The sequence below is a fragment of the Brassica oleracea genome, chromosome C8, assembly GCF_000695525.1.
Source record: "Brassica oleracea var. oleracea cultivar TO1000 chromosome C8, BOL, whole genome shotgun sequence".
In the NCBI taxonomy this organism is placed as follows: domain Eukaryota; kingdom Viridiplantae; phylum Streptophyta; class Magnoliopsida; order Brassicales; family Brassicaceae; genus Brassica; species Brassica oleracea.
The window spans coordinates 16,957,724-16,966,919 of record NC_027755.1 but is presented as its reverse complement, the minus strand read 5'-3'; the positions used below and the strand labels follow the sequence as shown (position 1 = coordinate 16,966,919).

Genomic DNA, 9,196 nt, shown 5'->3' with positions numbered 1-9,196 from the left:
ATTTATACTCGTTTTGAAAAATTCAAAATACAACATATACAAAATAATCTAAATTTTTATTATATGATTAATGTAATTGTGTAATTTATTTTAATATTAAATAATTAAAAAAAATGATAAAAAGTAATTAGATTGTTAGCAAATCTTTATTATTTAAAATCATTAATTGTTATATATATCTTAATCACATTAAGTAATTTCGTATGTTTTATTTAAGGAAATAATATATAATAAATTTTAATTTGATCAAGAAATAATTCATAATGAACATACTATATAATATAACATTCTCTAGCAATTTAATTTTGGACTAACAAAATTCTCAATTTATTCTCAAGCCGTTACGTAAGCAAAATTGACATTCTAACTAAATGACACTTAGGCAAGATTTTTTTTTAATTAATATAAACTTGAGATTACAACTTTTCAAATGTTTCTCAATTAATATATAGGAGATGTGTCTTATGTTGGAGGTGTTACAAGCATTTTGTTGTTTCTAATTTTCATTTTGTAATGGCCATGTACACAAATGAAAAGTTGTATAAGTATACAAGGATATTCCATAAATCTCCTAGATCATATGCTACTAAATACAATCTTTTGGACTATGTAAATGATCTCTAGATAAAATTTTGCACTCGTTCTTGATAGATTGCCAGGGTAGTTAACAAGAAGAAAGATAACCATATATATATTGAATAAAGATCATTGATTAATGTTTTATATCAAATGAAATTTGTTTTTATTTTTAATATTAGGTCTGCTTCATATAATTTTCAAATTTTGATGGACTAGTTTTCATCAGAAAATTCTGACAATTCTTATTTTCCAACGACTCCGGATCATTGGATTGAAATCCATCAGACATGAAACATATAATCTTCTATATATGTTGTATATTGGGCATTCTAACGGATATATAAGTAACCGTAAATGCAATTACAACCTTGACGTGAACAAAATCACGTATAGAGACACAAACGTATTCAATATCACAAACTCCACAACACACATCTATTTCTAGTAAAATACACAATACATCCACCTAACTTCCTTTAAAAAGTCATAAAAACTTCTAAAAATAAGATGAATGATCGATCAATAGGGTTTCTGACCGATGTAGTTACCGGGAGGATCATAGTTACAAGTCATGAAGATCCCACCATTGTCGCACACCACACGTGCGCACCCGATCTTCCTCGTGTCCTTCCACACGAGCTGTGTGTAATGCCCACACATCTGTCCAGAGTCGCACGAGTTGGAGCCATAATGATAAAACCTCTTCTCGCTAGCCCACGCGACCACAGCGTCGGCCGGTGACCAGTTGGCGCCGTATCCCCAGAAAATATTCTCGCCGAGAGTAAACTCTCCGTCTTGGAAAGAGTGTTGCAAAGCACAATCTGACTTTCTTTGATTAGCCCAATTTTGAGCGTAGTTCTGGAGTGTTTGATCCCATATCAAAGGAGGTTCGAATCTCGCGGCACGGACCAAGTTGTGTCGGAACAAGAACTGTAACGAGTCGTGGTCACATCCCAGACATAAACTCCTACAGATTTCGAATACTTGACCGAGTGTTGCAGCTTTGGTTGTTGATATTGAAATGAAGAGGTTAATGGCACCTAAGAGTAATATTACTCGCAAAAAGGATGAGTTCATCATCCTTTTTTTGTCGAGATTTTATTGTCTTTTGGGTGCTAATGGTTTTCATGAGAAGTATGGTATTTAAATATAGAGCGAGGAAAGGAACAGAAATCAAATGTATGGATATAAATTTGAGCTATTTTTAGCGGCTCTATCTATTATTTTAACCGTGTAAACTTGCATTACAAATGTGATCATTGTAAATTTGGCAGATTGCAAATTTGAGAAAGAAAGAAAGTGACTGAGGATAGGGTTGTATTATTTTATTTTATTTTTTGCTAGGGATATGGTTATATTATTGGAGGGATGATATGATTATGTTATGTATAAGTGTTGTCCCGTGAATGCTAAGGTTGTCTGTATTAGATAGGCTGATTTGGGAAGACAGTGGGTCGTCAAGTCATGATTATTGGGGGTCCTTGTTCATAGGTCCTTAATACACATATATTTGTATATATATATTATATATGCGTATATAATATATACATACAAATATATATGTATCGAGGACCCAAGAGCAAGGATTCCTAATAATCATGTCCTCATTGGAACATTCCAATAAGTCAACATGCCAGCCCATTTTTGCACTCACAAGTCCCTACATTATTTCAATGAATTCTATATGAATCTACATGCCTTTATTTGTGTTTTATAATTTAAATGGCCCTATCTTTTGTATATTAGTTCTTTTTTTCTTGTTTGCTGTTCACTCTATCTATCACACATTTCACCATTGATTGCGATAGAGTTGAAAAGTTAGCATTCTACGGTCACATGGCATTTACCCTCGTGAAATGCCTCAATCGATCGCTGTTTATTTAACGAATTGACATGTTTTCCCAAATTTCTTAACATAAATAATAGGTTGCACAAAAAAACAAGAATGTTATAATCCACGTTACAGTGAGGACTCTCAATTTTTAAAAATAACTTTGAACTTGGAATTGAGAATTTGAATTCAAATCATGGATATGATGACATTGTTGGTGACGTATACGTACGCGGTATCTGGTTTGTTAAGAAACTTGAGAAAGAAGCAAGATGTTGCTATGTTTCTTGAGATGCCAAGTTCTCTTAACTTGTAGTGACGATGTGAATTTGTATAAACGTGTCTGTTTTATTCATTAGGTTACACTCGAATATATATTACATATTCACCGACTTAGAGAATATTCTAACTACTCTTATCTTTATCATAAACTATACAAGTTTATCTAACTTCATCATTATCTACTCCAATACTCCCCCTCAAGTTGGGAAGATGAAAGTTTCGAACTCCCAACTTGAACAACAACTCTTCAAACTGAACTCTCCCTAGTGCCTTCGTCAACACGTCTGCCAACTGCTCTGTCGTACGAACATGCACTGTCTCCAACAACCCATCTTGAATCGCATCTCTAACTTGATGACAGTCTGACTCTATATGTTTAGTACGTTCATGGAACACCGGATTGGCTGCGATATGAATTGCAGACTTACTATCACAATACATCTTCGAAGGTTGACGTTGCGGAGCTCCCAAATCACACAACAGCCTCCTAAGCCACTTTACTTCCCGACTAGCTTGAGCCATAGACCTATACTCAGCTTCTGCTGATGAATGCGACACCACTCTTTGTTTCTTTGTCTTCCATGACACGGGTGAGTCACCCACAAAAGCTACATAAGCACTCAACGATCGCCGTGTCTCCGAACAAGCCGACCAGTCTGCATCACAATAAATCGACACACGAAGATCACTCTGGGAGCTTAAGACAATCCCCTAACCTGCAGTTCCTTTCAGATATCTCACTACCCGAAGTGCAGCTTCCCATTGCAATTCTCTCGGACTTTTCATGAACTGCGACAGAATGTGTATTGAATATGATATGTCAGGGTGAGTGATGGACAAGTAGATCAAACGCCCCACTAACCTCCTATACTTCTCTACATCTTTAAGAAACATACTTGAGTCCAAACTCAACCTATGACGTTGCTCCATGGGAGTTGCTACTGGCTTCGAACCAAGTAATCCCGCATCCGCAACCAAGTCCAACGCATACTTCCTCTGTGACAGCACGAACCCTTCTTCGCCACGTCCTACTTCTATGCAAAGAAAGTATTTTAACTTCCCCAAATCCTTCATGTGGAAACATCTGCTCAAGTAATCTTTGAACTTAGTCACAAGCTTCTCATCATTTCCACACACCAGCAAATCATCTACATAAATAAGCACTCGAAGCTCCATTACTCTTTTGCAATAGACGAACAACGAATAATCAGCATAAGAGTGCTTGAATCCATACTTCTTCAACGCATTTGTGAGCTTATAAAACCAACACCTTGGAGCCTGACGTATCCATAGATAGCTTTACGCAACTTGCACATTTTGTTTGGATCAGAACACTGAAATCCTTGAGGCAACTTCATATACACTTCTTCTTTAAGCTTCCCATGCAGAAAAGCATTGTATACATCCATTTGATGCACAATCCAACCTCTCCCTGCTACTATATGTAATAGACTTCGAACTGTGGTCATCTTGGCAACTGGCGCGAAGGTCTCCTTGAAGTCTCTCCCTTTAACTTGCATGTTACCCAAAGCCACAAGGCGCGACTTAGGTCTCTCTATTGCTTTCTTTCCTGGTGGCAAATCAACCACACTGAACGTCTCATTTTCTTCAAAGGCATCAATCTCCTTTTTCATTGAGTCCCTCCAAATTTTCTGCTGCACCGCTTCTTTGTAACTTCTCGGTTCTTGATAACTTGTTATAGCCGCCAGAAAGGCTTTATGATCTGGTGAAAAATATTCATCAGAGATGTAGTTATCAATAGGGTAGGGAGTGTTACCTTTGACCATTCGTGATGACTCTGATTTGATGCTGGGAGCAGTGAGCTCATGATGTGGTTTTACTTTCAAATACTGCGCGTTGTAGCTCACATAATCTCGCAATTTCACAGAGGGGACTTTCTCTCTGCAACCTCTTCCCATCACCGGTTCTGCTGCAACTTCCTGAGCAGCCTATGTTACACTACTTCCAGTAACTTCGTCACGTTCCAATTCATTACTATTAATGACAGGAGTTGTAGTTGGGATCGCAGTGGAACCTTCTGTCTCTGCATTCGATACCTTACCCACTTCAGGCGCCTTACTCCCCCTTGTTTCCATCGGTTATATCCATAACCCAATCATCATCAGGACCTCCAGTCGCTACTTCAATTGTTGTAATTTCCATATTCATTTGACTGAAAGGAAAAACATCTTCCGTGAAGCTCATATCTCTAGATACAACAAACTCATTCTTGTCTAGATCATACACTCGCCATGCTTTCTTTCCAAACGGATACCCAACAAACACACACTTCCTGCTTCTCTCCCCGAGCTTTTCCTTACTTCTATCCCTCCTATGCACGTAACACAGCGAGCCAAATACTCTTAATGTCTCATAAGCAAGTCTGGTCCCAAACAAAATCTCATACAGCGAGCGACCTTTTAACACTTTGGTAGGCGTCCATTTTGCTGTGGAGTGCTCACACAACTAGTTTGATGCACAATTCCATTGTCTTGAAAGAACTCTCTCAAGCACATACACTCTTGACCGTTATCACTTCTCACTTTTTGAACCATCTCTCTGAATTCTGTCTTAGCGTAGGCACAAAATCTCTGCAACACCTTCTTGACTTCCGACTTTGCGAGCAACAAGTAGGTCCACACTGCCCTACTATAGTCATCTACCACCGTCAAAAAGTATACTGCTCCACATGATGCAGGTACGCGATATGGACCCCAAACATCCACATGAATAAGTTCAAAAACCTTGTTTGTTTTATTAATGCTATCATAGAAAACATTTCTTGTTTGCTTTGCTCTATAACACGTCGCAAGGACTAGAGCAAGCCTTATTCAAAACACCAGAAAGCTCAGACAAATCAGAAAAAATCGTAAAAGCAGGATGTCCAAGTCGTCGATGCCACAACAGTTGATCCTTGCTTGTATCAGCTCTCTTAGCTCGTCCCACTCTCACATCCTTAAAGTAATAAACCCCATCACGCTCTTCACCGGTTCCAATCAGAGTCTTCGAAGAACGGTCCTGCAAAACAAAATAGTATCTGTGAAAAGCGCAAAAAAATTCGAGTGCTTAAGTAACTTAGACACCGAGATCAGAATGCAGTCTAGTTTCGGCACCAGTAGCACGTCCTTGAGTGATATACTATCTGTGAGTATCAGATCACCCATACAAGTCGACATCGATGTACCACCATCAGCAAAACCTACCACACACGGTGGAGTTCCTCTTACGTTGACAAGATGCTTCACATCACCTGTCATATGGTGCGACGCCCCTGAATCTATTATCACATCACCAAGATTGTTACCTGACAACTTCTCAGACGACGCACTGGATCTTCTGTCGTCTATGATATGAGTAATTGCCCTCCACTGATCTGGTGTTAAGTCTGAACCACCAGAACTGAATGAGCTAGACGCATGAGCTGTATTGGCTGCTCCACGTCCACCTCCTCTTCCAGTACTTCCACGGCCTCTACTGGTACCTCTTCCTCATCTTTCAGTCATCCACTCTGGAAAACCAATGATTTGCCAGCAAGTACTCTTCTCATGACCAGCCTTCCCACAGTTTGAACAAACTCTGTCTCTTCCTCTATTTCCATAACCAGAGCTATTGTTTTATGTTCTCGTCACATAACCATTGGACTCCCTTGCATCTCGAGCTTCTTTGTGAGTTGTTTGATCATCTGTCTGCATTTCTTTTCTCGAGACAAACCCAATTGCTTCATGTGGAACAACCTCTCGAAATTTGGCAGAATTCAAACGAGCTTCTTCTCTGATAACTTTCGCATAAGCCTTCCCCAAATCAGGTAACTCGTCTGCTTCTATGATCGCTGTAACGACATTACCAAAACACGACTCATCCAATCCCATAATGAACTGATGTACCCGCTCTTCTTCACGTTCCTTCTCGTATACGGCAGCCGCTGAACAACTACACACTGGTGGAGGTTTGTACGTTTGTAGCTCCTCCCACATCATCGCCAACCGACCATAATAGTCGATCACTGCCTGACCGTTCTGCCTACATGAGGCCAGTTGCTCCATAAGCTGGTGCACTCTTACCTTGTTACCCACTTCAAAGCGTTTCTTCAAATTTTCCCACAACTTGTGAGCTTCTGTGATAAAGGTTACAGTAGATCTAACTCTCGGTTCAATAGAGGTTCGGATCAATCCCACTATCATTGAGTTTACACTCAACCACGATTCAAGATTGGTACTATCTTCAGCTGGCTTAGGCAAGGCTCCATTTATGAACCCGAATTTCTTCTTAGCCCTAAGCGCATTCCCCATCTCCATCGCCCATTCATTGTAGTTGTCTCCTTTCAATTGCACGGACGTGATCACAGCACCCAGATTGTCTGAAGGAAGCAATGAGTATGGCGAGGTTACCACCACCTGTTTCGAGTCATCATCACCGATGTTGTTATCGAAAACTTAGAAACTAGAAAAAAAAACTTTCTGATACCATGTGAATTTGTGTAAACGTGTCTGCTTTATTCATTAGGTTACACTCGTATATATATTACACATTCACCGACTTAGAGAATATTCTAACTACTCTTATCTTTATCACAAATTATACAAGTTTATCTAACTTCATCATTATCTACTCCAATAGACGACTTATTAACACATACACACACCTCTATGCTCATTGATCTTGTACCGAACTTTATTTACTTTTTGAACATCTACCAAATACTGTGAGAACCGTGAACGATATAATTTAAATCAAGCATCAACCAGTTAAAAAGTTAAGGTCTACACTCTAAATTCTAAACTTAAAACAATCCATCTCAAATTGACAGTTTATTGTGGTTCAGTATGGTTAAGAGTCAGAAATCTAATTTGAAACCGGAAATCGAAATCAACAATCCAAAGCCCAACCTTGCATCAAACAACCATTACGATTCTAAGCCCAACTAAAGCCCAAGTCCATAATATATAAAACTCATTTTTTTATCAACAGAAAGCCCTAATTTTCCCACTTTCTTTTGACAAAACAAAAACAACTCTGTGTCTCATTGCAGCGAAAGCTCAACCAACAAGACAATGGTATAGACTCTGCTTTTGATCTGTTTCTCTATGTTTTACATGTTGTAGTGAAAGGACTTATCCGATTATGTTGTTCGTCTTCTTGCCAGATTATCACAGAGACCAATCGCAGAGAGATCTGCAAATACCTTTTCAAAGGTTTGTTGATTTTACGTATCTAATGTACTCTTAGCACGCATTAGATGAACAATGCAAATGCTAGATCTAGTGGACTTTTGAATCTTGAAGATTATGAGGTTTCTGTTTTGTTTTTCTATCATATGTAATGCTCTGTGATGTTTTTAGCTAAGTGATCTATGTCATATGGGTTTCTCAGAAGGAGTTTTGTTCGCGAAGAAAGATTTCAATCTTTCAACGCATCCGTTGATTGAGTCAGTACCAAACCTGCAAGTGATCAAGCTCATGCAAAGCTTCAAATCCAAGGAGTACGTTAGGGAGACGTTTGCTTGGATGCACTACTATTGGTTTCTGACTAACGAAGGGATTGAGTTCTTGAGAACTTATCTCAACCTTCCATCTGATGTTGTTCCCGCTACTTTGAAGAAGTCTGCTAAGCCTGGTGGTCGTCCCTTTGGTGGCCCATCTGGTGATCGCCCGAGGTGATTTTTTAGAGCTCTTGTGTCGTTTTTTTTTATCCATTAGAACGTGTCTGCTCTGAGGAATTGACTAATTCAGTGACATTGGTTTTGTTTCAGAGGACCACCTCGCTTTGATGGAGACCGTCCCAGATATGGTGACCGTGATGGTTACCGTGGTGTGCCACGTGGTGGTGATGCTGGAGGGGAGAAGGGTGGAGCTCCTGCTGATTACCAGCCGTCTTTCCAAGTACCATCCCTCCTAGTTTACTACGTTGCCTCATTAACTAGGAGATGAGTCTCTGACTCTGATATTGCGTTGTGTTTATGTTGGCAGGGAAGTGGTGGTAGGCCTGGTTTTGGTCGTGGTGCAGGTGGTTACAGCGCAGCAGCACCTTCTGGTTCTGGTTTACCCTGAAAGAATTGTTATCTTTAGACATTGGAAAGACAGTTTTGTTTTTATTTTGGCTTTAGTTTGTTTGTGCTAATGCAAATCCGGATTTATAATATATGTCTCTGACTTTGGTCTTAAGAAAAGTAATCATATAGTTTACAGGATTAGTGTTGAAATGCATGCACGTTTATTATTCTTTTTTGTCCTTGTGCTGTCTCCTAATTAGACATGACTCGCTTAATGAGAACAAAAGAAGATGAACTTGTTTTGGGTTTCGAACAAAATCTGCCTTGTTAAGAAATGAAAATCAGGCTTGGTAAAATAAGGAGCGTCAATGTTTGTTGGACTATATTTTTCTAGCTGGTTATTCAATGTGTTAATTGGTTCAAAGTCAAGTTGGATTCCCAAACCAAACTGAATTTTATAAATTTCCAAATGTATGTTATATCTTAGAATTGAAATACTGAAACTAAACTCAGTT

General features: G+C 38.9%; 3 protein-coding genes across 3 annotated transcripts; 1 reads left to right on the top strand and 2 right to left on the bottom strand.

Annotated features, from left to right (window-relative positions):
• Positions 1 to 892: 892 nt before the first annotated feature.
• Positions 893 to 1,725, bottom strand: LOC106309652 (pathogenesis-related protein PR-1-like). Its single transcript, XM_013746730.1, has one exon. The coding sequence runs from the start codon at positions 1,657 to 1,659 to the stop codon at positions 1,099 to 1,101; it is 561 nt and encodes a 186-aa protein (XP_013602184.1). The 5' UTR covers positions 1,660 to 1,725; the 3' UTR covers positions 893 to 1,098.
• A 1,126-nt stretch (positions 1,726 to 2,851) lies between these two features.
• On the bottom strand, positions 2,852 to 3,868 carry LOC106308785 (uncharacterized mitochondrial protein AtMg00810-like). Its single transcript, XM_013745907.1, has 2 exons — positions 3,409 to 3,868; positions 2,852 to 3,348 (listed from the first exon to the last, which is right to left on the bottom strand). The coding sequence occupies exons 1-2, from the start codon at positions 3,866 to 3,868 to the stop codon at positions 2,852 to 2,854; spliced, it is 957 nt and encodes a 318-aa protein (XP_013601361.1).
• A 3,795-nt stretch (positions 3,869 to 7,663) lies between these two features.
• On the top strand, positions 7,664 to 8,910 carry LOC106309878 (40S ribosomal protein S10-1-like). The gene is made up of 5 exons (XM_013747021.1): positions 7,664 to 7,746; positions 7,836 to 7,884; positions 8,063 to 8,345; positions 8,442 to 8,571; positions 8,659 to 8,910. Exons 1-5 carry the CDS (start codon positions 7,744 to 7,746, stop codon positions 8,737 to 8,739), a joined length of 546 nt encoding a protein of 181 aa, XP_013602475.1. The 5' UTR covers positions 7,664 to 7,743; the 3' UTR covers positions 8,740 to 8,910.
• The last annotated feature ends 286 nt before the right edge of the window (positions 8,911 to 9,196 follow it).

Coding starts and splice junctions, on each gene's coding strand:
- LOC106309652 (XM_013746730.1), bottom strand. CDS start 1,659: ATGATGAACTCATCCTTTTTGCGAGTAATATTACTCTTAGGTGCCATT.
- LOC106308785 (XM_013745907.1), bottom strand. CDS start 3,868: ATGGAGCTTCGAGTGCTTATTTATGTAGATGATTTGCTGGTGTGTGGA. Junction 3,349..3,408: donor ATATCTGAAAGGAACTGCAG/GTTAGGGGATTG, acceptor ATTGTGATGCAG/ACTGGTCGGCTTGTTCGGAG.
- LOC106309878 (XM_013747021.1), top strand. Junction 7,885..8,062: donor CTGCAAATACCTTTTCAAAG/GTTTGTTGATTT, acceptor TGGGTTTCTCAG/AAGGAGTTTTGTTCGCGAAG. Junction 8,346..8,441: donor CCATCTGGTGATCGCCCGAG/GTGATTTTTTAG, acceptor GTTTTGTTTCAG/AGGACCACCTCGCTTTGATG.